Consider the following 26,391-nt stretch of genomic DNA (forward strand, 5'->3'; position numbering starts at 1 on the left):
CACCCCTCCCACCCCACACCCAGCCCCACCCCTCCCACCCCACACCCAGCCCCACCCTCCCCACCCTCTCCGCCCCACCCTCCCCACCCAGCCCCTCCCCACCCTCCCCTCCCCACCCAGCCCCTCCCTCCCCACCCAGCCCCTCCCCACCCTCCCCTCTCCACCCAGCCCCACCCCTCCCACCCCCCACCCTCCCCTTCCCATATGTACGACAGACAAATAATCCCTGGTGGGCAGTGTGGAACCTGTTGTTCCTACATGTAAAACAACGGCTCTACGCCTCTCTAGATTCAGAGATGAACTGGACACCCACCCTGCAACTTGCAGGTGTCTCGGAACGGGAAAGAATGGGTTAACTTCACAAGGAGCGCATCCTGCTTGTCAAGGAGTCCGTCGTGTGCCAGTCAAACCGGAATGATTATTTCTTTCTTTCTTAATTCTCAGAGCTGGAACTTGACAAAAATGTATGTCATTATGTTTATGTCACAATGCTGTGTGTTTTATATGTTTGGCAATGCTACTGCCACTTGTTTTAGGGTTTAGAAATGGTGTGCAGGCTACGACCTAGTTTACATTTTACGAGTGTCGTGCATGCAATATGTCCCCGATTAGAATCAAACCATCTATCTCTTTACTTGTTAGGATTGTTTTGAAACATATTTCAGTGCAAATTGCTTTCTAAATTTTTTTTTATGAATATGTTTTTTATGGGTGATATGGAGGGTGAGGTGGGTGTTGAGTGGAGTGTCATGCTGGGGAGAAGTTGAGAGAGGTGTGGGTTGTGTATTGATGGGAGGCGGGTGAGTGGTTGTGATGGTAAGGGGTTGGGTGGTAAGTATGCCGAGGTGCTTTCATTATGTACTTTACAAAGACAGTCACTACATCGCGTGCTTTCAGATGCCCTCCTGCGGTCGTGTGGAACACTCTTCCGATATTAGGAAGCCACTGGAGCTATTGACTTTAAATAATTTAGATTGAATACTCATTTATTTAGAATAACTTTTTGTGTTTAGGTGTCCTTCCCCCACACCTCCTATTAGCACGGTATTCTACATACACTGAAAAAAGTTCAACATGCAATATCTTACCTATAAATGACATTTTTTGTCTGTCTGTGTGTGTGTGTGGACACATCTTGTGACCCATTTAACTCACAAACTGCTGGGTTTACATTTCAACAAACTACACATGTATGACACAAAAAGCCCCCGACCGACAAATCGATATTTCTTTTTCCCATCAGTCAAATGTAAAGTAGTTAAATTAACAATTTATTACTATTATAAGCAGTTCCTTTTATAAGCAGAGGGTGGTGCCAAAGTACGCATATGCGCATGCGCGAGAACTCTGACTAGGTGGGGGGTGGGGGGGAAATTCTCATTCACGTTCAAAATCCAAATGTGTCTTGTCCTCTTCTCCCCCCCCCACCCGCAGTTACTACTATAGAGTCGGGAGATACTACTACTATAGTCCGTAGATACTACTACTGTAGTGTGGGGGGATGGTGGCCAAGGTACTAGCTCTGCCGGCTGGGCAAGCTAGGCAAGGCCGGGGGCTCTGCACGGGACTAGGCCTCACCACGGCACTCTGTTAAGTTAGTATTATAGAGTCGCTATATATGACTATAGAGTAGGTAGATACCACTGTAGAGTAGGTAGATACTACTGTAGAGTTTGTAGTTATTTGTAGTTACTGCTATTGTAGAGCGGAAGGTGGGTGGGGGGTGTAGCAGCCCAGCCCCAGCCTGCCAAGGTGCCACCTTGGCCAACTGGGCAATCTAGGGGAGACCGGGGGCTCTGCATGGGACTAGGCCTCACCACGGCACTCTCTTGAGTAAGCAGATACTGCTATAGAGTAAACTGATACTGCTATAGAGTCCGCAGATACTACTGTAGCATTAGTAGTTACGACTATCGTCGGTAGATACTACTATAGAGTTAATAGATACTACTATAGATTCAGTCGATACTGCTTTAGTCAGTCGTTCCTACTAAAGTCGGTAGATACTACTATAGTCGGTAGATACTGCTATAATCAGCAGATACTGCTATAGTCAGCAGACATTATAAAGTTAATATTTACTACTATGGTTAGTTGATACTACTTTAGAGTCAATATTTACTACTGTAGAGTTATTAGTTACTACTATAGAGTCAGTAGATACTACTGCGGTCAGTAAATACTGCTACAGTCAGTAGATACTACTGCAGTCAGTATATACCACTACAATCAGTAGATACCACTAGGTCAGTAGATACGACTATAGATTCCGTAGATACTACTATAGTCATTAGATACTACTGTAGCGTCAGTATTTCTACTATAGAGTTTTTTGATATTGTAATGTGAGGATATATCCGGCTCAATGACGTATCACAACTCGTCATGATGATTGGCTCTGCCGGTCCTGGTTTATAGCCAATGGGGGGAAGCCTAGGGGCGTGGCCCTGACGTAATGGAAAGGTGACAGCTGTAAGTAGGGGATTGGTTCTGCTGGCTTTGGCCACAGCCAATGGGGAGATGAGTCAGGGGCGTGGTCCCGGCAGCTTACGAGGGGGCCTGGAATATTCCATGGAGGCTAACCAGGATTGGTGGAAACGTACCACGTGACCCGGGTATTAAATAGGGGTGGAGACGAACGACACGTGGTCAGAACGGGAACGAACAGAGGAAGGGGGCCACGCGGGAGCGGGGCTCCGGGTTGCCACGTGGCAGTGTGTCTCTCTATCTGTCCCTCTCACGCTGCCTGTCAGCAGCGTGAAGGAAAAGCTGTATACAAGTTGAATAAAAGACGGATTCCAGAAGTCGCCTCAACGAGCTTTATTACAATATGTATAGAGTCGGCAGATACTACTATTGAGTCAGTCGATACTACTACAGTCTCTCCCCCCTTGCTCCTCCGGTCTACTCGCACTTTTTTCTGTTCCCTTTCCCCCGTGTCCACACTCAGCTTCCCACTTCTAGCCCCGCCCACTACCCCCCCCTCTCTCTCTCCCCCCTTGCTCCTCCCCCCCCCCTCTTACCTATATAACCTCTTGCCACGGCAGCTCTCCCACCTACCTCAGCATTTTATTGCTGTGGGTGTTCCACCTGATGAGGATCGCTTGTGTTGCGATCGAAACGTCGTGATTTGTTTTATCTTATTTCTACCTACGTGACTTTACCGAAAGAACCAAAGAGTATAGATACTACTGTCGTCAGTAGATAATACGACAGTCGGTAGATTCTACTACAGTCAGTATATACTGCTGCAGAGTCGGTAGTAATGACTATAGAGTCAGTAGATACTGCTATAGAGTTAATAACTACTATAGTCAGCGGATACTACTATGGAGTTAGTAGTTACTACTATAGAGTTATTACTATAGAGTCGGTAGATACTACTACAGTCAGTAGCTACTACTGGGCTCAGTAGATACTACTGTACAGTCAGTAGATACAACTACAGAGTTAGCAGATACTACTATAGTCATTCGACAATACTATAGAGTCAATAGATACTACTGTAGAGTCAGATACTATTGTAGAGTCAGATACTACTATAAAGTCACTAGATAGTACTTTATTGTATGTAGGCCTACGCGGGGGTCGACAATTTTTGGAAACCTTTCAGATCAACTATTTACCCCACACTTTCTATAACTTTTTGGACTTCTACAAGCCTCTTATAATTTTGTTGACGGACAAATGTACAGACAATCAGTCCGCCGGGCTTTCACAATAGCTTGGTATTTGTGTATGTATATGTTATGTTTTTAAGAGAAGTTTTGAAAAATATTTTTCCCCTGGGCAACGCCGGTTACTTCCCGCTAGTGTAAAATAAAATCTTCAAATGAGACAATGACGCTGTGAGTCAGGTGAGTGTGAAAAATTAATTGGTTGGCCATTTTTAAAACTGTCAGACTTGAAAATTAGTTACATTGTCAATCAGTAAAGGTTGCTTCAGACAGATACTGCCTTGCCTGTGGTGCATGCAGTAGTTTTACATAAGCATTGCTTTCCGAACTAAAAATATACCCTGCAGTAAATCATCTTTGAATGAAAATGTATTGGAGTAAAAAAAATATATATTGGCCATTTTAATTCAAGGACATTAGGAAGGCACAAGCAAGCTAAAAACAAATGGTGTTGAAATTGTCACGTAATTTATGCATCGCTGTTATTGGACGAAGCAGCAGAATTTCGTTCGAGTTGAGAAAAGAAATGATCGTGACTTAATGGGCCTAAATTTATGGGTTGCATTACTGCCAAATGGATAGCTGCAGATTTATTGGCACGGGGGTTTGTGCATTATCAAATATTTTCACGTCCTTTCGCCCAACCGCACACAACGGAAACTTGAGGACGATTTTCATAAATTTCTAATTTTTCCACCGTAATGTACCTCCACAAAAATGTATTCGGCGTAAGTAGCAATTAAAAAATAAGTGAACAGGGGCGGGGGCGGGGGGGAGTAGATGATTGCACAGGAGATTAGATGCATAATTAGGCATCATGTCTGTTGAGTTCCTTCATTCTCCACGGGAGCCCAAAGGCTATATTTTGCTTATTTAATGTTGTCAACCCGTTCAGCTCAACTGGCCACAACATTTGAGTCTTGCTTTCAGCTGGGCAAGCCTCACCGACTCGCGCCCCCATTTTTTGGCAGCCTCGGATGGAACCCGGCGGCCGAATTTTATTGCGTCATCGATAAGCCTCGCAGTGAGGTTTTCTCTTCACGCCAGCGATTTGTCGCAAGTTTCAGTGTCGGCCTTCGTGGCACGTGCGGAGGCGCAGGGCGTGCCACGTCGAATCACAGGAGGCGGTGATCGATGGGGGCTGAGAAGGTGGAATTATTTTCATCGCAAGTGCGCGTTACTCTGCTACGGGCGCTGTCTTCATGGAGCGCTCACGGAGGGCCTGCCACACAATTACGTTCACTCTCAGGACTTGCGTAGCATCTTAATATGTGCGTAGGTCTTGACGCGTAAGAATAATGATAATAATTTACCGTCCTTTTGTCAGTGTCCTGCCGAATGAAAGCCTCTTCACGCCATTTAGCCGCGGGGGTTGTTTCGACCATACTTCACCATGCTGGTCAGTGCCGGTTCTAAATGAGGTGGGCGGTGCAGCACGGGTCCAGATGTCCCTCGCCACTGAGAATGAAGTTCGTATCGCCGGGCTCTTCGTAGAGTCTGCTAAGCAACGTGCACCGCACATGAAGCAAGATATGTATCACAAATGTAAGCAACTATTATCGAGATCAAAAATAATAAGCTCGTCACTAATTAACACAGCATCCCAGTGGGATTCCAAAGAGAGATGTATGTTTTTTTATATTCATTGGGAATAACCAGTATTGTAAGACTTCTCGAAGGTGGAAACCTTTAAGCTAGTATATGGGTAAACAAGAAGGATGGCATAAATAAATAACGACACAAGAGAAGGGAGAAGACTTTGTCATTGCAGAGGTTTGCGATGAGGCAGCGGTAGCAGCGGTAGAGCAACACGGAGAGATAGCATCACAGAGGACGCATCACAGCGCTGGAAGCTTGCAACGTGTTCCTGCGATTGCACCGCCGTTTGTGTGCAAATTTGGCTCTCCGTGCAGACATGTCATTTGCAATGAGTTTGGGAGTGTAAGCCTGTTCACCCACAGTGGACCTCCCATCGCTTGCGAACGTGCCATCTAAGTCTGCCAATGTGCCCGCATCTCATTCAGCCGTCTGTCAGGCACGGATGATTGAGTCATCCGCTTTAATTTTTTTGGCAGGAACTTAAAAAAAAATCGTTTTTTCCGTCTGCTTTTTTCTTTCAGCAATTATATTCAAGTTGTTTTGCTGTTGGCGTCTAGGAGCAGAGAAGCATTGCGTTTTTCCTTTCAGAAACTTTCCAGTGACAGCTGAGCCACATGTCAAATTTGGGGCATCTCCCAGCATTGACTTAACAATTATTTTGATTGACACTCTTGACAGCCCTGTTACTGCATTCTCTCGGTTGTTTTCTCAATAGCAGTGCAGAGGTCAAGTTAAATAGGTCATCACGGCTAGAACCGTTCATACTATCACACCTCACCATTACTTCCTTCCCTTTGCCAGATCCCTCGTCTGTGACACAGTTGACGCCTGACCTCCAGGGTCTGCTATTACGATATCTCACAATCTGGCTTTAGATCTTTCTCTTGGTGTACATTTGGCATTTATTTCAAGGACCTCTCATGCAGTCTCATCACTGCTAATTCACTGTCTTGGTCACCTGCCCTTGCTGATGCTCCACACATCTCCCTTCTATCACAGCCTCTTCTACTTTCATAGCTTTATTCCTCTAAATGAGAATCTGGAGAAGAGCAAAGCTGAATTAAATTGAAAATAGATTTGTAAGAAAACCTATCGTCTTTGTACGTACTTATGCTAAACTTATTTCGCACCATACGTAGCCAACTGCTCATCGGAGGTGTGGGGGTTCGGAGGTACGGGATCGGTAGTGTACTCATGTTTTACAAAATTGACACGGAGGAAGAACAGGATGATTGTTGAATTATGGCTCGGCCGGTAGCGCATTCATGCTTGTTGCAGAGGTTCACAGTTTGAATCTAGTGGCCACCCTGGTTATTACTTTGGGTGTATTATTAACCAAACAAATACTCTTCGCCGTCTGCTCTGCAGCAGACATTACACATCCCCTGACGTCATTCGCAAGAGTAGGCCATTGTGTGCCAACGCCCAAGGTTCTGATTTGCCAAGTTTGTAAAATGACGCCCGAAAATTGCTCAGTTGAAACGTGCATAGCGATCGTTGTCCCCTCGTGCAAAAAGCCTGTCAGGACCCTCTTGAAAGAGAATCATGAGACTCAATGAGTGAAGTTTTCCTATGTAAAACAGGCATAGTAATCAAAAAAATTGTCTTGTGTGGAAAACGCATAAGCACGTATGCAAGCAGAGGGAGAAATTGATAAACTCTCAACCCGCTTACGGTGTATTTAATATTTATTACCAAATATAACATGCAATTGTAAAATACAAGGCAGCAAAATACTAATCTTTGAACAATGAACGTTTTATATTTTATTAAATCAATAACGTGCATGGTGAAACAGATTGTGAATGGGCTGAATTTGTGAATAGTTGATGTGAGAATTAGGAGAAATTTGCATATTTTATCTACAGTAATTAGTAATCAGACTGGGACCATAAACTCATTGCACAGGAGAACCAAATTGTATCTCTGGTGGATGTCCAGCATCTCAACGGCGATAACTCACGCGCTTCAACATGCTCATTAGCTCTCCGAGCAGCTTACCTCTTGCCAAGAATTTAAATTCCTGCAATGCTTGACTGTAAATAAACCATTTCATTATTCATTTGTATATTCTCCCCTTCTGCTTGCATGGGTTTCCTCCACGTTCTCCTCTCGTAGCTAAACACACACACACACAGTGTTACTTGTATTGGCCAGACATCCCAATGATGAAAAATTACCTGCAAATTATTCAGTTGGGATTACGCACTGCAGCAAGCAGCAGCTACGTCGCCCCGTGCTGCGAAAACTTGGCAGGACCCTCCTGAAAACGAGCCTGGAGACACGGCGACGCTTTTGCGGCTAAACCAGCATAATAAGAATAGCAACGTAACGCAACATCTAAAGGGGGAAAAAAAATTGTCTCCGAAAATTTTCAGTGTCCAGGAGGGCCCCCCCCGGTGCACACCGTCGGAGAAAAAAAATGTTTCTGTGTGCGTGATTGCTCGGTGAAGGTGAACTTTGTGTAGTTTAGCGTGGGGGTTTATTACCCCAGCAAGTGGACAACAAAAGGATCGTTATGCGTGCGTGAAGACGAAAACATAATGCCGCTCTGTGCCCCCCTCGCAGGCATGAAATGTCGTAAATATCAACCCGGCATTGCGAGTTGCACAGCCCCTATGCTTTTTTTTTGTCTCATTATGGCGCCTTAGTTTGACATTTAACTCCCAGGCTCTTCACTAAATAATTTTTTTTCGTGTATGGAAAGAAAAGGCCTTATCTCCCTACCTTGTGCCGCACCGGTGATATTTTAACTGCATGCCAGCATGAGCAGCCGCCTACAAACGCAGAATGTGAGATGATGCCAGCTCCTTCCTCCGAGCTGGAGAGGGATGAGTTTGAACAGCGAAGGATTAACCATGTCAACAAACTGATGAGCTAAGATAACAGCAGGAGTATTATTCATGCAATGTAATAACACTCCCAACTCCTCTTCCCCGAAGCACAGTTGCCGGTAAAAATTTCATGACAATACTTTGTGTTTTAGATTTTCGCGGAATTGCCAAAGCCGTTGTGTGTACATTTTATTTCAGTTCTATTTGTGAGCTCCCAGTGTTCGACGGTATCTTGGTGTTATTCAATGTCATTTGATCATAATGGGTGGCAGTTTGTAGGGGAAACTTGGTTTCAGGGATGCTGGGTCCTTTCGTTCAGGTGGCAGCTAAACTAAACTATAAAATTAAACTATATATTTTTTTTACCAGTTAAGGCCCACTGAGCAATATAGCTCTTTCTCAGAAACAACCTGGCTCTCACAAATGATTGCTCAACGAAGTGGCTTATGTAGAAATTGTCCTTAGGGCAGTACCCCGGGGTACCAAATAATACAAAATAGCCGAGGTAATTAAATATTTTATTTCTGGGACACTATTTTTTCCAGGGGTGTACTTCACTCCGCGACTGGAGAACCAATCAATCCGAAATCGGCGCTACTCGCAGCGAGGACGATTGCGCTGAAACCCTGAACGCTCGTACGCACCATAGTGGTGCATCGTAGTGTACAGCTCGTCTAGATGAGTCGATTACCGCATCGCCGACCATCGACAGACTGCATCACGGACATTAAGCGAGAGCCGAGGTATTATGGTATCCTGGGGTACCCCCATAAGGTTAAAATGTATAACAGGCAAATATTCTAAAAGTGTGTTTATAAATGTGGATGCAAAATCTGAATCAGAATGTGTATTTATACTGCAGGGATCCAATGAGCTATAAAGTTATTTTTCACACATGTCCAGTCGGGGCGGGTTAGAACATTACAACAACAAACAGTACAAAAACATGATAGTACAAGAAAGGTAAACAAATCACACTGCAGGAATTAATGTTATTTGGTTCTTTTGGTAAAGTCACATAGATAGAAAAAAAAGAAAGTCAATACAAAATAAAATAATAAAAAAACACTAATGTAGACTATAGCCTGGTTCTAAGTCGTAGTGAGTGTACTGGCAGTCTATAATGTAGACTGTAGCCTGGTTCTAACCTGAATAAAATGAATATCAAATACAAACAAAAACCACGACGTTTCGATCGCAACACAAGCGGTCGTCATCAGGAAGAAGGGGGGTTAGCCTCTAAAGGCAAACTGTTTATAAAGGTTTAGAGATGGGCGTAGCCCAAGTGTGTCAGCAGCATGGGCGGGGCAGCTGATGTTAATGTAGGAAACAACTCAGCAGTTAGTGGGTTTCCACTAAAAGGGCCTCCATGCAATCATTGCACCTCGCTCCACACACCCACACTGCTGACGGTGGAGGTTGACAAGAAAACACAAATCAAGTCATGACCTAAAGTGGTTGACATCTTTCCAATGATTGCTGAGTTTATAACCATCTTGTCGGTTGAAATTGTGTCTGTGTCTGTAGATATGGATGGCTTCATGAACGAATCTTTGTTGATAGCCAGTAGGCCAGTACGGTTGCAAAACAGTTTGCCTTTAGAGGCTAAACCCCCCTTTTTCCTGATGATGACCGCTTGTGTTGCGATCGAAACATCAAGGTTTTTGTTTTTATTTTGATTTTATTCAGGTTAGAACCATGCTACAGTCTACATTACAGACTGCCAATACGATCACCATCTTAAACACCAGGCTACAGTCTAACAAATATTTATTGTGGTTTTCACACCTGATGATGATTGCTCGTGTTGCAATCGAAACGTCGTGAGAATTTTATTGTTTTATTTTTATTATTTTATTATTTCCCTTCTACGTGACTTTACCGAAAGAACCAAGAATATAAATATTGGTTTAAATCGTGAAGTCGTACAACAGCACTAGCTTTCAAAGTATTGCTGACTCGTAATCGGGATGCATGCGATGAGTCGCTCCTGACTCGTGTGTTCGCCATTCAGTTGAGTCGATGACTTGTTCTGTCTCATTTGTATTGTTTTGTTATTTCTAATGTGTGCTTTCTTAAGCACTCCACGAGCGTATATGTTTGACGTTAATTGGCACAAATTGTGAATAATGAATTCTTCTGATGGCAGATCAATGTGTGTATTGTAAACATAATAATCGATTTAATTTACGAATTGATAAACCATTACAAGCCTACTAAATAGCATAATTACAACCCGGTCGTAGGGGGGGGGGGTTGGAGAAATGTTCATAACAAACCATTTGTCTGCATGTCATTCATCTTCAACACCAGCCAGGTGAAGTATGGTCAGATAACTGGAGGCCCTCATAGCAGTGGATTCATAAAAGGGCTCTGCGTATATGTATACACAGTTCACGTGAAATGTAATTTCGTGCAAAAGAACAAAAACCCTCCAACAATTAATCGTGCAGTAGCTTGTTTAAAATTACAATCATTTAGGTGTGAACTCACGCTGTGCGCTAATCGACACCGGGTGCCTGAGCCAAATGGTTTCTCGTATTCGCTGTGGGGATTTCGACCATTAAATTGGCCCCTTGGCAACTGTGTTTTAATCCCCGAGTGTGCATGCTGACCCCCAACGCGGGAGTGTCGTTATTTTAATCTGCGGTGCCTGAGCCTGCAGCAGGAATTAAGAATGTAGCGCAGCAGTTTTCAACAAGGCGCGTGTTTGGGAAATTAGGCGACGGGTATAGAACATCTGCCAAAAGAGTCGGCGTTTTCACTGTTTCTGCAAAGAGCCCAGACTCGCACGGACTGCGCGTCGCAACAAGCTGGCACGTCTGCCCGTCAAGTGAGGTTCATATCTTTAATTGCGATGTCACCGCAAAGCCAAATGGAACAGCAGCGAGCGTTTATGTTGTGTCCCTGTTTGTTGCAGGAGGGAGGTTGACAGTTGAACGCGCTCAATTATGTTTCTTTTAATCTACGAATCTAAGTCTGTGTCTAAGTCATCATCGCTATCGACCGTAATCAATTCACAGCTGGATAATGACCCTCCCCAAGCCATCGCCATCTCTCACCGTCCTGCAGAGTATTAATCCATCGAAGTACCCCCCCCCCCACCTTCTGCACACGAGCGAATTTCAGCGCTCCATCTGCGTTGTTCGACTGCCTCTCGGTGCACGTTCCCTCCCGTGACCGTCACCCCTTCATCGTTCTTGCATCACCGGCCATTATGCCTTCTAGAAGTGTCCTGTCCAAGTCCGCTTACCTTTCTTAACAGTCACAATGATATAGCTTGAACCTGCCCGTGTTCCCATGTATGAAAAAAATTGTCGAGTATTATTTGTATATTTTTAAGTGATTTATTTACATTTCCTATGCTATGCACACCTATCGTGTTTTTTATCGGTTGTTGTAATGTTCTGACCTGCCCCTACTGGACATCTACTAAAAAGAGCTTCATAGCTCATCGGATTCCTTCAGTTATAAAGATTCTGATAATATCACACATCTTTCCCCAAATGGTCGTACAGTTTGAAAGCCAGTCCTCAGTCCACGTCTTCGTAGCGATTTTAATATTTATGTTAATGAAGAATTAGTGCTGCTTCTCAACCTCTGGGTCTTGGCGAATACCCCATTCCAAATATCACGACTGCCAAACTCTGTGATCGTATTAATTTGATGACTCGCGTTGCTTAAGCCTGCCTAAGTGATCCTCATGCCCTCAAAGTTCAGCATCGAAATTAATCCCACAGAAACAATTGCGCATGTCTAGGCTGAAAAGTAAATACTTCAAAACAACTATAACTGCAATCTGTACTCTGCAATCTGGTGGTTGGGTCTTTGCTTTTTCAGATACTTAAAATACATTTATTGTGCTAAATGACCTTCAGGCAAACAAAAATACTTCACTTTTTATTTTTAAAAAAGTTACGACGAAAGGTCACCGCCAGCATCGGTAGACATCAGTGCGTTAGGTGTTTTTGAAATTATACTTTAAAAAAATAAAAAGCCAAATTGTAATCTGGTGGAAAGACGTGGGTGGGTAATGAGGTCCAGAGTTAAGATGTGAGATAGGAGGCGCTTGACGCTTGGCACGCACCAGGGTCGGCAAGGAAACGCAGCACACGCGGCGTTCAGCATGTGTGGGGTGACACGGGCAGACGGTGGAGTAATACTCCAGAAGGGACAGGTCAAAACGGTACAAGAATCTTGTATTTAAAGCTTTCGTGACTGCAGGGATTCATATTCTTGGTTCTTTTGGTAAAGTCACGTAGAAGGGAAATAATAAAATAATGCAAATATAAAACAATAACATTCTCACGACGTTTCGACTGCAACACAAGCAATCATCATCAGGTGTGAAATCCACAGCAAGAAAATTTGAAAAAAGTGGCGTTTTTTTCTTAACGTCGGCACCACGGACAGCGATTTGGCAGTTGGTCAGATGGAAGAGTCCATCTTTAACTCCTGCCAAGTATTTAATATTTTGATGTTGTATCCTGATTTATGTGCAGTTGCAGAATTGTATTTGCGTGACTTAATTCAAGTTTGAATTTAAATTAATATCTGCAATACATATTTTGAAAGGGAACATAATGTGTTAGATGATAATGCATCTTTACATCACAGTTATCTTTCTACTTCAAATTTGCAATATTTTCCAACATTGTTCCTCACAATACAATATTAATTACACACCAGAGGCCCAAATACTGGCTTCAAAGTAATGCTGTACAGTATAGGCAGGTCGTGTTGTGAAATTTGTAGTTACCAGGACACACATTTGAAGACCAATTGCGTGAAGTGTATGCAGGATTCATATTCTTGGTTCTGTCGGTAAAGTCACGTAGAAGGGAAATAATCAAATAATACAAATATTAAACAATAAAATTCTCACGACGTTTTGATTGCAACACAAGAAATCATCATCAGGTGTGAAAACAACAGCAAGAAATTTAGAAAAAAGCGTCGTGAGAATTGTATTATTTTATTTTTATTATTTCCCTTCTACGTGACTTTACCGAAAGAACCAAGAATATGAATCCCTGCAGTCACGAAAGCTTTAAATCGAAATTTGTATGCAGGATATTGTGTTGCGTTTCTGAATCTGAAGATGCAGCCCTGTCGCACTCTACATTGTTCAGTGGGCAGGTCAGGTAGACCCGTGCAAACAATGATTTGCTTTTACTCACAAAAAATGGCTTGATCCCTTCATGTAATGAGATGTTAACCCTTTCCCATTCCGATGACGTACGTGTACGTCGTCAGTTTAACTTCGCGTACGTCATCGGAGTGGAATCGGAAGTAAAAGACAGTGCGGGGAGGGCGTGTGGGACAGTTTGCCGCTAGCTATCATCGAGTGTGGTCGTGTCGCTGCAGTTCTCTGCGGTGAGTACAATGTCTTTAAAAACAGCGGCGCTACGCCTCTCGAAATTAAATTAACTAATAATGAAATCGCTTACCTTCAGGCACAGAGGCTACAGAACTATCGGTGACTCTTTAAACAATGGGGCCTTGCTGGGCCGCTCCTGGAATGTCCCAGCACGGCTTGCGTCTGCGTTTTCCAAATGGTCAGCGTGGAAACGCGGCACTTGTCGTGTCCTTCTGTTCTCGGTCAGCCGAGTGTCCTTGGGGACGCAAGCCAAGAGGAGGGGGGCGGTGGAGGCAGAGGAGTAGGTTCGTCGATGATCATCGTCGGCGCGCGCGCTTTGTGCCCCGCGGCTGCCCGTGTCGCTTGCAGCGAAGGCGACGCCGAGGACGGCTGCATTTTCTGCGAGCGGGAGGGAGGCGGCGGATACCAGCTGAAGCCGCACATCCAGTTTCACTTGTACATCAGCACGTCGCCGTGCGGGGACGCGCGCATCTTCTCTCCGCACGAGGCCAGCATGGAGGGTAAGCGGAAGCGCAGGGGGTCAAGGAGACGACGACGGTGTGAGCAACAAAGTTGAGAGGGGGTACAGGGGGTAATTGGGCACCGGGGATTGTAATGAGAGGACGCTAGCAAAGGAAACAGTTGGTGGTGGAGAAGCCACAAAGGGTGTGGAGACATTGAGCGTAGAATACTAAATTAAAATAAACTTTTAATTTTACCAGATAATGTCCGCTGAGCTACATGATAGCTCAACGAAGTGGCTTATCACGTGGAAATTTGTAGCAGCCAAATATACTCTTAGACGCGTGTTTCTAAATATGGAGGATATGGAAAAAAAATCCACGCGACCACAGGGACAGCACGCAAACTCCAAATTTTCAGGCGGCAGGGTCGGGATCAAACCGACAACCTCCTTCATACCAGACGAGGAAGTTAACATCTCGCCACAAATGACATGGAAGGTAAGGAGACAGAGGTCGTGGGGTGGAGGGGTGATACGCAGAGGCTAGGGAGACCAAGTAGACATGGGGTAAGTAGACACAGATGGGGATTAGTGACACAGGAAACATGGGAGATAAGCCATGACTTCCTCCCTCTCCCTGCAAAAAGAATGGGCTCTTGTTTCATGAGGCCCTTGCATTCACACAATGCGCGTACATGTGCACACTCAAGTCCCGTAATTTAGAAGCGTTTGACCTCCTCGCCCTATCAACCTCATGGGTGCTGGATGGCCTGTGCCTTTCGAAAAGTACAATAGAAATTGAATTGATTTAGCTCAGTGAAAACGCAAAATGAGAACTCAAGACCATTTTATTGTGAGTGCGTTAGGGAGGTCGCTTAGACCATTTTTTTGGAAGCCGTTTAATGCAACCTTTGATTTGTTTGGAGTTTTTTTTTTTTCAAACATTACACTAAATCATTTCCGATTGATCAATGAAATTACATTGGCGTGGGTGACGTCTGACAAACTAAAAAAAAACACTCAATAATTCTGTGGATTGTGCTCGAAAGAAAATTTCTTTCTGACTGTGGTGGAAGGTCAATTGCTTGACACAATAGCAGTTCACATTGCCTCTAGAATGCCTTTAAAAACCGCTTAGCCGGCAGCGGCGGCTCCGAGGACCCCGGTCCCTTTGCCTGCGTCAGCATCGACGCAGCACCGCTGAGATGCTCGATACAAATCCCACACTTCCGCCTGAGATTAAACGCAGGTCCTCTTGTGAAATTAGTTTAATGATCGCTAAATGATTTTTAAATGGAATTTTAATTAAATTTTGCATAATAAAGTGGGTTTTTTGGGGTTAGATCGCGTTAATATGAATGTCATTAAACCTGCCACCTAGTGAGGTTTACCACGTAAACAAAACATGCCAATTGGTTACTACTGCAGCACACCGGTGTATTGGAGAGTAAACCCACAACATTTACAATTCGAGTACGACGTTTCGCTGGTGATTACAACAACCAGCTTCAGTGGAGCTCTGTGGGTCATCGTTTGTATGCGAAACTTCAGGGTCTTCAACTGCCGACCCGCTGGTCACATCCGGCCCCACTTATGCTCTTTGGAGCGGCCCGCGGAATTGCGGCTCACCCGGACGGAGAGAAATACAGATTAATGATTTGAAAGCGAGATGAAAAAAAAAAGAGAGATGAGAGACCCGGAGGCAAAAGATTAATATTTGCGAGATTAAAGTGAGATAAACCATGGGTGGAAATGAGAGCGCTTTAGACGCGTGATGAAGATGAGTGGGATGAAATTGAGATCTACAAGAGCTCGAGATGAGAGCCCTGGAGACGAGAGGTACAGATAAGCGGTCACATGTACAGACGTTATGACGCGACATCAGAGCGCTTGTGCACGTGACACCGCTTGACATCACGTGGCCCACCAGAAATATAATTGAGTGGCCCTGTTATAGGAGATGGACACATTGCAAAATGCTCTTCATGCAGCGTAAGCTAGCACCCAATCTTGTTGCAAAATGGGCCAGTGTAAAAGGCAGCAAAAGCAACGTTCATGGTAATTTTTGCTGGGTTATTCGCCAACGTGACATGGCACTGCTGATGCTATAATGGGCAGTATCTCGCCTTTCTTCCTTGAGTTTGGCACAACATCTAGAAGGGGGTCTGTGTTAAAATTTCCGTAACATATTCAGTACGTGTGTTTAGTAAATAAGCTGCCTCGGGTCTGCTAAGAAATGGGATAAATATTGAGCCCCACTTTGTCAAACTTTTCTACCGTGCACAGGCGACCGAGTGTGATCCACTTGCCCACCATGTGTTCTCCTGCGTATGTGTGGTTGTGTGCACGTGCGTCCATGTGTACGTACGCACGCGTGCCTAAGCGGAGAGGCGGCGGAGTGCTTTGAGCACTGCGCTGCGAACGTAACAACCAGTTTGATTCCTGGCCAAGGCTAACCTCGGTGCAGAGCGATATGTGAACCAATCTTGGTCATTGCTCGGTTGATTCGGTCTTAAAGTGTGAACCTGACGCGCTGTGTAAATGTCTACACTGGGGAGACAGCAGCGGCCGGGTGTGGTGATGGTAGTGGTGGCGACACCACACTGGCGTGCGAAGCTCCAGCCAGTGGTGAGCGGTGGTGTAGCGGTTAGCGTGCTGCGCTATGAACCCGGTGAACCGAGTTCAATTCCCGCTCACGACCAACACTAGTGACGATTATCTGAACCGGTCCTGGGCCTCCCCTAGGTAGACTCGGCCTCAAACGAGTACCTGGTGCAATGTGTAAACATCGTCACTGGGGAGACGAAGGCGGCCGCGTGTGGTACCGGCCACCCACCCCCTCTTGTGCCCGTGCCGGCCATCATAGGTCTCCACTAACAGCACTTGCCCCAACAGTCCGTTAGAGGCTACACGGGGGATCTTTTGGTGGGCACACAGCACTGGCGTGCGAAGCTCCAGCCACAATTGGCGCTCGTAAGACAGGACTTGCTCCAACAGGCCATGTGGGGGGGCGTGGGGTGGTGTCTTTGTGCGCTCAGTGGAACGCGGCGACAAGCACCCGAACCGGAAAGCGCGGGGACAACTGCGGACGAAGATCGAGTCCGGGGAGGGTACCATCCCCGTGCGCTCGTGCAACGCCATCCAGACGTGGGACGGCGTGCTGCAGGGGGAACGCCTCCTCACCATGTCCTGCAGCGACAAGATCGCGAGGCAAGGGCACGCGGGCCTAGGGGGGGGGGGGGGGGCGGGGTGAGGGGGGGCAGGTGTCCCGGTGGGCTCGTGAATTGTTGTGCGTGCGGGCGGTTGTGTGCGCGATTGGGTGGGTGTACACATGGGGAGGAGTGTTACGATTGCATGTGTGTGCGTACGAGTGTGTGTCTGTGTGTCTCTGTGTGCGTACGAGTGTGTGTCTCTGTGTGCGTACGAGTGTGTGTCTGTGTCTCTGTGTGTGCGTACGAGTGTGTTTGCCTGTGTGTGTCTGTGTCTCTGTGTGTGTACCAGTGTGTCTGTGTCTCTGTGTACGTACGAGTATGTGTCTGTGTGCGTACAAGTGTGTGTCTGTGTCTCTGTGTGCGTACGAGTGTGTGTCTCTGTGTGCGTACGAGTGTGTGTCTGTGTCTCTGTGTGTGCGTACGAGTGTGTGCCTGTGTGTGTCTGTGTCTCTGTGTGTGTACCAGTGTGTCTGTGTGTCTCTGTGTGCGTACGAGTATGTGTCTGTGTGCGTACGAGTGTGTGTCTGTGTCTCTGTGTGCGTACGAGTGTGTGTACCAGTGTCTCTGTGTGCGTACGAGTGTGTGTCTCTGTGTGCGTACCAGTGTGTCTCTGTGTGCGTACCAGTGTGTCTCTGTGTGCGTACCAGTGTGTCTTTGTGTGCGTACCAGTGTGTGTCTTTGTGTGCGTACCAGTGTGTGTCTGTGTGTCTCTGTGTGCGTACGAGTGTGTGTCTGTGTGTCTCTGTGTGCGTACCAGTGTGTGTCTGTGTGTCTCTGTGTGCGTACCAGTGTGTGTCTGTGTGTCTCTGTGTGCGTACCAGTGTGTGTCTGTGTGTCTCTGTGTGCGTACCAGTGTGTGTCTGTGTGTCTCTGTGTGCGTACCAGTGTGTGTCTGTGTGTCTCTGTGTGCGTACCAGTGTGTGTCTGTGTGTCTCTGTGTGCGTACCAGTGTGTGTCTGTGTGTCTCTGTGTGCGTACCAGTGTGTGTCTGTGTGTCTCTGTGTGCGTACCAGTGTGTGTCTGTGTGTGTGTGTACCAGTGTATGTGTGTGTGTACCAGTGTGTCTGTGTGTCTCTGTGTGCGTACCAGTGTGTGCGTGGAGCGGTAGTGTAGCGGTGAGAATTTTGTGCTCTACGAACCCGGCGGCCCCGAGTTTGATTCCTGCTCATGGCCATCAACACCAGAGACGATTATCTGAACCGTTCCTGGGCCTCTCCTAGGTCGACTCGGCCTCAAATGAGTACCTGGTGTGGTGTGTAAACATCGTCACTTGGAAGACAAATGCAGCCGGGTGTGGTGCTGGCTACCCACCCCCTCGTATGCCGCGCCAGCCTTCATAGGTGCTTGCTAAGAGCACTTGCCCCAACAATCTCTTAAGGCTACACGGGAGATCTTTGTTTTTGTGAGTGGGCAGGTGTCCACACGGGTGTGCTAGTTGGTTTTGGGGGGTGTTGGGGGAGTTGTTAGCAGACTCCCACGCTGTGCGAAGGTTGGGCTTCACGTCGTACGATGCGTTTGGGAAAAACGCATGCCGGGAATTAAGCACGCCACATTGTGAGCTGAACCACACAGTCCGACCGCGCGGGTCAGTGCTTAGCCACCTGGCAGTCTCAACTGATCGATTGACAGTGATGTGAGCAGCACTGTGCACGGGTGTGCGCACACAGTGTAGCGGTTAGCACCCCGTGCTACGAACCCCGGCAACCCGAGTTCGATTCACGCTCACGGCCAACACCGGTAACGATTATCTAAACTGGTCCTGGGCCTCACCTAGGTTGGCTGAGCTCCGATTGAGTACCTGGTGCGATGTGTAAACGTCGCCACTCGGGAGACAAAGGCGGCCGAGCGTGGTGCTGGCCACCCACCCCCTCGTGCGCTGTGCCGGCCTTCATAGACGCTACTCGCTTAACAGCACTTGCCCCAACAGTCTTGTCAGAGGCTATACAGGGGGGTGGATCTTTGCCTTTGTTCGTCTTTGCAGGTGGAACGTGGTGGGGATCCAGGGCTCACTGCTCAGCCACTACGTGGATCCCATCTACCTGGACAGCATCATCCTGGGCAGCTTGTACCACGGCGAGCACCTGTCACGCGCCGTCTGCCAGCGCATGGCCGACGTGGGGGAGCTTCCCCCGCTATTTAAGCTCAACCGGCCCCTGCTCAGCGGTGAGTGCCCCGTCTCCCCCTAACTAGAAGAGGGTTAAGGTGAACGTTAACCAGCACCGCACCGCGTCGTCTATCAAACTGGAGACGCCCTGTGCTGGGCAATGAACCGTAGTGGACGGGGAACTCTATGCACCGGTTAATGAGTCTCGCAAACGACTAATTTCACCGGTTAAATAACCGCAGCAGAACACTACGCATGGCAAAAACTTGTTGCACCGGTTGATTTAATACAGAGACTCCCTGTACTGGTTAATGAGCTGTAGTGGAACTTCCTGCCCTGGTTACAGAATAATAGCAGAACACAGCCTGCATAGTCATAATTTCTTGCACTGGTTAATGAGTCGTACAGATACTCCCAGTACTGGTCAGTTAGTCATATAGAGACTCCCTGTACTGGTTATCAAGGCGTTGTGGAACGCCGCTACTTGTTTTTCACAGCAAGACTCCCTACGCTGGGTCATGAATCGTAGGGACATTACAGAGGTTTCTCGTCCAACATGGGAATGTGGAATTTCCATATTTCAGGGCCGCCAACGAGGGTGAACGCCACCCGATTGCTTATTTTCGCAGGGAGATTGGACCTTGGGAGATGTATAACCCTGCTGGCGGTGCTCTTGCCATGGAATTGTCAGGATGCAAAGGTTAAATTCGACACCCATTCGGTAACTCGATTCCGTGTGGCACCTTCCGTGTACACAGGAAGGCGACGCTCTACACGGGGCGGGGGGGGCTTCATGCTTTGTCCTAACATTGTTGAGTTTAGAGTGAAGTGACAGACAAAACAAAAAAATTCCAACACATCCAGTACTGGTTTGGTGTGGAGGATGATTTTCTTTCAATAAGCCGATCATCGGCAGGTTCGGCAGGTGTTTATTTTTTTACGAGCAATCGCAACCAGCCCATCACTCCGTTAAAAGTTGTTTTCTGCTCGTCGGATCAATCAATCAGTCTGCATTTCACGTGTCAATATCGCCCTCAATAAAGTCGTGCATCGGTGCCACATTACAACGGAACAGGGACGGTGCGGGAGGGGGGGGGCATAGAGCAACAGGAATAATTAAAGAAACCCCGTCACGACCTCGGCGGCTAACACCGACTGCGCAAAGTAAATTACGACCGCGCGCAAAATAAAGTGCAACCGTGCGCAAAGAATAGCATGAGAAAGGTAAGTAGTAAAGAAAATAAATAATAAGTAAAGAGACAATTATTTTAGATTTTATGGGAAGGCAAGTATGAAAGGTCACCCCCTCTCAATAAGAAACAAAAATTGTTTGTTGCGAAGATGCTTTCATTGCTGAACTTTTTATTGCATTGCTCATCCATGTACAATGTTTTATTCTCGAGTTATAAGCAAAAATGGCAAACATCTTTCCAAAGTCAAATAGTTGTAGCATAATTCTTGCGTGGTGGATGTTGAAAGTTGCGACGATTCCTCTGCCCATGTCGCTCGTTGGTGAGTGAATATTTTCTGCCCGATTTTTTTTTTAATCTTCACGACAACGTCTCCATTACCAACGATTTGGCACTTTGCCAAGACGGGTGGAGATTATTGTGGGCCTCAGTTCTTCAGGAAGCTGATGTCGAGGCCCAAAGTTGGTATATGTTTTAGTTCCTTGAGGCATTTGGGCATACGGCTGATGGATACTTATTGATCAGCCTTCGTTCCATCATAGTCTCGTTATACTTTTGTTTAATTACACGAGGTTAAATATTATCGTTATCCTCCAGTGTAATCAATCAAAGGCTAAATGCTGTCGTTTAGAAAAAAAACGTGAAGTTTGAATGTAAGAAATTACATCTCAAAAGTGAATATTAATTTGCCTTTATACATTTTCGAATGCAAAAGTTGTGAAATTTAAAAGGGGGGAGAATTGTAGCTTTCATTAGGGTTACATTGCAGATACCCTATTCATATCCACAGCAAACTCCTTAATCAACTCCATGGCTGCACTGAACTCGCGCAAAAAGATTGAAAGTGCTCATTAGAATAATCACTACGAGTACTGTAATAGGATTCCATTCTCATAAGTTGGTGTTTATCAGTCTTGAGTGTTTCTGTGAGATGCAGCACAGCCCCATGGTCAGCGTTGACCACTGAGCCAGGTTTTATACAAAGGCAAACGGTGAGATTCCTCCTCCAGAGTCATTTCCGTGGGTAATTGCCAAAGCGTGTAGTGCCGTTGTAACGTGGAGTTTACACCATGCTACCACGGCGCTCAGAGTTTTACCAATTTAACGCCGTTCAGGTGCAAATAAAGTTGGTGCACATTATACACGCCTGATGATTCCTAAACAGAATCAGAATCTGTATTCATACCGGAGGAATCCGATGAGCTGTAAAGCTCTTTTTCAAAACGTCACAACAACAAACAAGACAAAAAAACACGATAGGTGAGCAAAGGTAAATAAATAACTTTCAAAATATACAAATAATACTAAACAGTTTTTTTTCATGATATGGGAACACAGGCAGGTTCATGCTACAGTAAAACCTTGGATTGCGAGTAACTTGGTCTGCGAGTATTTTGTAAGTCGAGCTAAAATTTTAAGTAAATATTAATTGGATAAACGAGCGATGCCTTGCAATACGAGTAGTTCGTGTATACGCTTTGTCTGCCGAGCGTCACGTGATCACAACTGATGTACGAGTGCTTTCATATACGAGTGCTTTGGATTATGAACACGTTTCCGGAACGAATTATGCTCGCAATCCAAGGTTTTACTGTATATCATTTTGACTGTTAGGCAAGGTAAGTGGACTTGGACAGGACACACTTCTCGAAGGGATAATGGCTGGTGGTGCAAGAACGATGAAGGGGTGACGGGGAAGGAACGTGCACCGAGAGGCAGTCGAACAACGCAGATGGAGTGCTGAAATTCGCTCGTGTGCAGGGGGGGGGGGAGTGCGAGGTATAGGAAAAGATAAAAATCTATTAAAAATAAATATCTAAATAACACTAAACATGTCCCGCGTCGCATTGTAAAGGACCCACTCAAATTATTCGGTGCAAAGATTCCACGCGGAGGGAAGCGGCAGCTTCGGAGCACGTTCCCTCGACCCCGACCTGCACACAGACCAGTGTGGTGAAGTATGCTCGCTCAGCCCCCGTCACCTGAAGAGTATGGGGAGACTATCTAGCAGTGGATTGATAAAAGGGCTTTGCGACATTTTACATTTACACGGTTTAACACGTAGGCCTTTCGTGACCAATATCCATAATAGAGGGATTTTATTTTTGGGGTTAGATCGCGTAAATATAAATGTGTCACGTGATGACGTAGGTTGTTATTAACGGCAAAACGTCGTACTCGAATTGTAAATCTTGTGGGTTTACTCTCCAACACACAAGCGGTGTGCTGTGCTCGTAAAACATTGCCACGTTCTGTTTACGTGACGAACCTTTTTTAATTGGCTGTGACGGGTGGTGGCGGGTTTAGCGACACTTTGGTATTTACGCGATCTAACCCCAAAAAAACCTCTCATGGATACATTTACACGCACGCGGTCTTTGTTTGAATCGGCATTCTCTACGCCGCCACTAGGGCTGTGTTTAGCAATCGTCGGACGCTTGCAGGAGATGTGAACGGATCGGGGTGAAGTACGTACCTTGGTGTGGCACGTGGAGATGTTGCCTCCGAAACGTCGTGATTTTTGTTTTTTATTTTATTTTATTTTCATTAATTTTGATGTTTTACCTACGTGACTTTACCGAAAAAACCTAAGAATGTGGAGAATGGAGTTTGGCAAAATGCTGCTTTAGCTCTCGTTTGCGAGAGTGGGCTGTTTTATTCTCGTGAAAATCTAGGTAGCAAATTTAGAACACTAACACGCAAAGTAAAATCGCAGAACTATACCCAACTATGGATTCCTGGGTCTTTTTGCAGCATGCCATGAATCTCAATGGACTTTGGCCTGCTTAAATAATTTACATTAGTCATACTCATCTTGTCATTATAGTCTCTATTAGCACACATTTGCACGAGATGTTTATTGGTTTTCATCCACGAACGGTCCTGGTTATTGCTTTATTTTCCATGCACAGCTGAAAAGAAAAAAACATTGCAATTGATCATGCCTATATGTGGTGTGTGTTCTTTTTTTCACCCTCATATATTTTATTTAACAAGCTAACAGCAATGAGTTCACAACAATTTTTTTGACTTTGACACTTCATTGAACAGTTCTGGGGCCTTGAAAATTGCGGTAATTTGTAATAATTAACAAGTGCCAATTACATTTATTTATAACAGTGAAGTCGGGATTGCCAATTACCTTTTGACATGTTTACCTTTTTAGCGAGCCACATTCCTTTGAATGTGTTCCCGTGCGGCAATTCATCAGATTTTTAACTCGAAATATGCTGAAAATAGACGTACATGGTCTGTGACGAAATACCTCCTCAGATCTTGGAAGCTAAGCAGGCTTTGGCCCTGTATAGCGCTTGGATTAGCGACCACCTCTCATGAACCAAGTGTTGTAGGCTGCAGTCGGGCTGCAATTGTTGTGTGTACTCGTATTCTCGCACATTTATGCTCTACACTTTCACCAACCCGCACTAACCAGTGTGGTGAGGTATGGTCATAACTTCAGTTTCATTTATTAGGTATAGCCCTGTGAGCCATTCGGCTCTTGAATCGGGTGCAACCGCAACAAACAAAAAACAAAAACACGAACAAGAAAACATCTTAAAGTGACTATGCACAAACAGAAAAATCCAGTAAAAAACTGCAAAGTCATCCAGAAAAAAAGCACCGTACACCAACGCTGTGTGCAAAAATCCCAGTGGGATGCAAGTCAAACAACAACAACAACCACAAGACAACTTAGATTAAAGCCATCATTCTAACTCCGTACTACAACAAACAAAAATGCCAAACCTAAAAACTTTTTGAAATCACCAAAATAAAGCCATAAGCAATGTAACAGTGATCATAGGAACTGTGACCGAAATTTCACAATAACTGCCACCAATAACTGCCAGCGTGGGGAGGCCTTCATCCAGCAGTGGATTGACCAAGGCCTGTTCATGTACATATGCGAATAGAAACTATTTATATTCCAAATTCCTCCAATGTTAACTTATTATCTTATAATGCAGACTTTATATGTCAATTTAGAACTGTTCATATGACAGGTTCTTTCACATTTAACTTATCTGCTCATCTGCTAATGGAAAACTGTTCGTGACCATTCAAAAGTTTTATTGGCAAATGTTTTCACGTTTGCCAATATGTTGTGAGAGCCATCTACAACTATACATCAGATGTATATCTGCCTTCTCTGCTGAGGAAGACAAAATAATCTATAAATGAGCAGGAGCACACCACCAGACACGCGAACCTACAATATGCGTACTCCCATGAGGCTGTGTTAAATTATGAAGGTATCATCGTTTCGTCCTTTGCCCAATGTTTTGTCTTGAACTCAAACTTTCTCCATCCAGGCTGATCTTGAGCGTCTTCATGTCACCCTTTGGTGCCCCCCTCCCCCTTGCTTCTTTCGAGTCGTCAATTTTTTTCTTAAGCCGAGCATTTTTTTTTAGCGTCTCTCTTCAAACATCCTTCCAGAATTGACTTCGTCAAGCTCTCGCCTCTGGCGATGTGCCCCAGTTCACACACCCTTTCTCCTTCTCTGGATTGTTCTCCAACTTGCTCGTTACTCTTTCCCTACATCTGATTTTCTCCATTCGATGCCACACTCTGAAAGGAAGACGTGATTATTAGTGGACACGTATACAGCTTTCTTCAGTGTGTGCCACGTGCAACACTACATGCTGGGGTTCTCACAAATGTCAAGTCGAGTCGATAGAGATATTGTTTATACAGATTGATTTATCTTTTATTCTATCCTATTGCTCAAACGTGTCCTGCACTCTCTCCCTCTACATTCTGCTCATGTGGGCAGGAATCCTCTTGCCTCTCTTGGATTCGTGAATAGTAACCCAGAGATCTATATCTGGTTTTAGGTGAGGCTGAATTAATTACTGCTGCTGCTGCTGCTGCCTCCGTTGAATTTGCGAAGTTGGCAGCAGGTTCACATCGCACGCCCCTGCAGTTTGGCCAGGATCTCCCGTGGTCGCACTGCGGGGGGCCTCATTTGATTTTCCACTTGTGAAGGTGGTTGACCGGCTCCGGCGTGGGCGGCTGCGCATTCCGCCGGGCCGCGTTACCATCGCTCATTTGTGTGTTTGTTTTTGGGTGCAGGAATCAGCAACGCCGAGTCACGTCAGCCGGGCAAGGCGCCCAGCTTCAGCGTGAACTGGACGGTGGGCGACCACAGCCTGGAGGTGGTCAATGCCACCACGGGCAAGGACGACACGGGGCGACCCTCTCGCCTCGCCAAGAACGCCTTTTTCACCCGATGGGTGCGGCTTTATGGCAAGGTGGGCTCGTGTGCGTGCGCTTGTACACGTGGAGAGCGGTGGTGTCGCGGTTAGCGCTACGAATCCGGCTATGACCAGAGTTCTATTCCTGCCCACGGCCAACACTCGTGACGATTTATCTGAACCGGTCTTGGGCCTCTGCTAGGTCGACTCGGCTTCAAATGAGTACCCGATGCGGTGTTACCATCGCCACCGGGGAGACAAAGGCGGTCGGACGTGGTGCTGGCCACCCATCCCCTCCTGTACAGTGCCGGCCTTCATAGGTGCTCGCTAACAGCACTTGCCCCAACAGTTATATGGGTGGTCTTTGTCTTTTTGGGGATACGGGAGGCTGTTACATAGCCTGGCACAAGCGCCGAGGTGACATCAACCCCACTTAGTGGCAAACGGCAGCTGTTGTTTTTATTGGGGGGGGTGCGGCAGTGTGTTGGTGAGCGCACCGTGCCATGAACCCGGCGACCTGAGACTGATTTCTGGCCACGGCCAACGTTAATTGCTGGTAATGTCGAACCAATCCTGCCCCCCCCCCCATCCCCTAGGTTGACACGGACCTTAAATGAGTGTCTTGGGCAGTAAATAAACATTCACACTGGGGGAGACAAAGGCCGTTCCGGCCTTGACAGATGCTCGTAAAATTGGACTTGCCCCGGCAGCCTACACAGGCTGCACAGAGGAGAGCTCTGTGTTTACATGTCCCGGCA

General features: G+C 46.0%; 1 protein-coding gene across 2 annotated transcripts in view; it reads left to right on the plus strand.

Annotated features, from left to right (window-relative positions):
• LOC144729103 (double-stranded RNA-specific editase 1-like) overlaps nt 1-26,391 on the plus strand; it is a 100,431-nt gene that overhangs the window by 70,099 nt on the left and 3,941 nt on the right. For both annotated transcript variants that reach the window (XM_078609032.1, XM_078609033.1), the window contains 4 exons: nt 13,839-13,990; nt 16,971-17,142; nt 19,126-19,307; nt 25,512-25,690. In XM_078609032.1, coding sequence (XP_078465158.1) covers nt 13,839-13,990; nt 16,971-17,142; nt 19,126-19,307; nt 25,512-25,690 — 685 coding nt within the window. The remainder of the gene's footprint in view (nt 1-13,838; nt 13,991-16,970; nt 17,143-19,125; nt 19,308-25,511; nt 25,691-26,391) is intronic.

The sequence above is a fragment of the Lampetra planeri genome, chromosome 31 (assembly GCF_965212315.1).
Source record: "Lampetra planeri chromosome 31, kcLamPlan1.2.h2, whole genome shotgun sequence".
Lineage (NCBI taxonomy): Eukaryota > Metazoa > Chordata > Hyperoartia > Petromyzontiformes > Petromyzontidae > Lampetra > Lampetra planeri.